The sequence below is a fragment of the Penaeus japonicus genome, unplaced genomic scaffold (genome assembly GCF_977035675.1).
Source record: "Penaeus japonicus unplaced genomic scaffold, GWHDUDI00000001_assembly GWHDUDI00000032, whole genome shotgun sequence".
NCBI lineage: Eukaryota > Metazoa > Arthropoda > Malacostraca > Decapoda > Penaeidae > Penaeus > Penaeus japonicus.
Window position 1 is genome coordinate 20,938,992 of NW_028234434.1, and position 2,500 is coordinate 20,941,491.

The 2,500-nt window shown below is 37.2% G+C and overlaps 1 protein-coding gene across 1 annotated transcript in view; it reads right to left on the reverse strand.

The window, feature by feature from the left end:
- The window catches only part of LOC122249359 (mitochondrial tRNA methylthiotransferase CDK5RAP1), a 3,681-nt gene that overhangs the window by 789 nt on the left and 392 nt on the right, over positions 1 to 2,500 (reverse strand). Inside the window, exons 1-4 of the mRNA XM_043010142.2 lie at positions 1,719 to 2,500; positions 869 to 1,452; positions 317 to 465; positions 1 to 73 (exon numbers count right to left, since the gene is read on the reverse strand). The exon at positions 1 to 73 is cut by the window's left edge and continues 54 nt beyond it; the exon at positions 1,719 to 2,500 is cut by the window's right edge and continues 392 nt beyond it. Of these exons, the coding sequence (XP_042866076.2) occupies positions 1 to 73; positions 317 to 465; positions 869 to 1,452; positions 1,719 to 2,500 (1,588 nt within the window). The remainder of the gene's footprint in view (positions 74 to 316; positions 466 to 868; positions 1,453 to 1,718) is intronic.

A 2,500-nucleotide genomic window follows, 5' to 3' on the forward strand; every position in this document is an offset into this window, starting at 1 on the left:
TAGGCGGTCAATTTTCACCTCGTGAGGAACATCATCCACTAGTTTACGTTGAGCAGGAGTTTTCTCTCGAAGGCTGAAACACATTTATCTTATGTATATGTGTATATGCAATGAATTAAATAAATATTCTTTCTGTTAAAACCCATAGTAAAAAAGGATATACAGGGTGCAATACAAGAATGGAATTAATTAGTAGCTTTAAGTCTGCTTTATTGTGTAGGATATGGCCTATGTATTCCTACATTGGAAGTTCCTATGTAACAGACAGATATTTTTAAAACAAAAAGTAGAACATTCTTGTTTCAACTCCTCTAACCTGTAGGGGAAAAGGTAGCAATAGTTGTACTTGACTGACTGTAACAAGGTCAAGGTCTCCTGAAACTCTTCTTCAGTTTCTGAGCAAAAACCACAAATGAAGTCTGATGACAGGGAGACATTTGGGATAATGGACCTAATGTGCGAAACCTGCAAAGGAAAAAATAATAAAATTGGGTCTTGTGCTATTTTGATTTTTTTTTTAAGACCAGAAAAATCTATTTACAATATAAATTAACAAACATATATATATACACACATATATACATATATATATATATATATATATATATATATATATATATATATATATATATATATATATATAAATATATACATATAATATACATATATATTATATATATATACACATACATATACATATACATATCCATATCCATATCCATATACTTACATTAGATATATAGATAGATAGATAGATAGATAGATAGTGAGAGAGAGAGAGAGAAAAGGAGGGGTAATAGAGTGATAGAATAAGAGAAAAGTGTGAGATGAAGAGAGAGTGTTACCTAGCTGGTTAGCTGCCACTCACCAATTCACAATATGCATCTCTTGTATAACCTCTTCGCATGAGCTCAAGCACTCTGGTGCTTCCACACTGTGCTGGTAGGTGAATGCTGTTGCAAATATTGTGTCTGTCTCGAATCAGGTATAGGACCTCATCTGGAAAATCTTTTGGGTGTGGAGATGTAAACCTGATCCTAATTTCTGGATCTACTTGTGATACCTTATCTAATAGGTCCGCAAATCTTAGACCTCCTTTCTTGGGTTTGTATACTGTCTTGAAGCCTTTGGCAAGAGATGTATGTTTGTCATCCTCGGGAAATCCTGTGTGTTGCATGACTGAAGTGTCTCGATAACTATTAACATTCTGTCCAAGAAGGGTGACCTCTTTCACTCCCTGGTCTGAAAGGTGACGCACCTCTTCTACTATGGACTCTACCGGTCTAGATCGTTCTCGTCCTCTTGTGAAAGGCACGATGCAATATGTGCACATGTTGTCACAGCCCCGCATAACAGACACAAAGGCTGACTGTCTATTCGCTGACAGACTGACAGGCACAATATCTGCATAAGTTTCTTCCATTGAGAGTAAGACATTTACGGCTGTTTCTCCTGAAAACGGGTACAAGTATATCTAAGACAAATCTCATCAATTACTAAAGTTATAAAGTTAATGAAACATATTTCTATCAATACAAATATTTAATTGAGAAAAACTATTATAGGAATCCGAATATGCCTCACATGATATATATACCTGGTACATCAAACAAATGCTGACAATATCTAAAGTCAATTATAAACACTTGCAACAAAAATAATTTTGCAGAATTTAAAAGAATATAATTCAAATGCAAGCTCATAATGACATTACTCACCACTTTCAACTATGGCCAGAAGCCTGGGAAGATCACGGTAACTGTCCGGCCCAACAACAACATCAATACTCTTCTCTTTCTCAACCAGCTTCTTCTTCAACCTTTCTGCCATACATCCTAATATCCCAATCTTCATGGGTGTAGCATTCTTGTTTTGGAGCCTTTTGTTCTTTAAGCCTCTCAAGTAATCAAGTTTGTTCCATATCTTCTGCTCGGCCCCTTCGCGAATGGAGCAAGTCATAACCAAGACAACATCCGCTTCCCTGATTGTGTTGGTGCGCTGATAGCCGTGAGCTTGCAGGATCGACCAGGCAACTTCAGTGTCATTAACGTTCATCTGGCAGCCATAAACATCAAAGTATATCTTGCGACCATGACCTTGGATATCAGCTACATCAATGTATGGGTGCGAAAGCTTCTCCAAATCTCTCTTGGAAAAGATTTTCTCATTCTGTGTTGTTCCAGAGCTATTTGCAATGAAGTATTCCAGACCAGGACCAATTCTAATATCTTTTTTCTTCTGCACTTCATTCTGGCCTTGTCCCGAGGTTGTAGAGAAGAAATTCATTCTTAATCCTAACTTAGAGTCAAATGAAGTCATGAATCGTCTATTTTTTCTTCTGCATTTCGAGGTGACCAAGGCTGGGGAATGAAACCCATTACCCGTAGTGTCTCCCCTATTATCTGACACGCATGCATTATGGAACGCATCTGTAGTCAGACACGAGAAGTTTCGACGTAGTCCTACAATGCGATCATGGCCTGATCTCAGAATCTGCCAG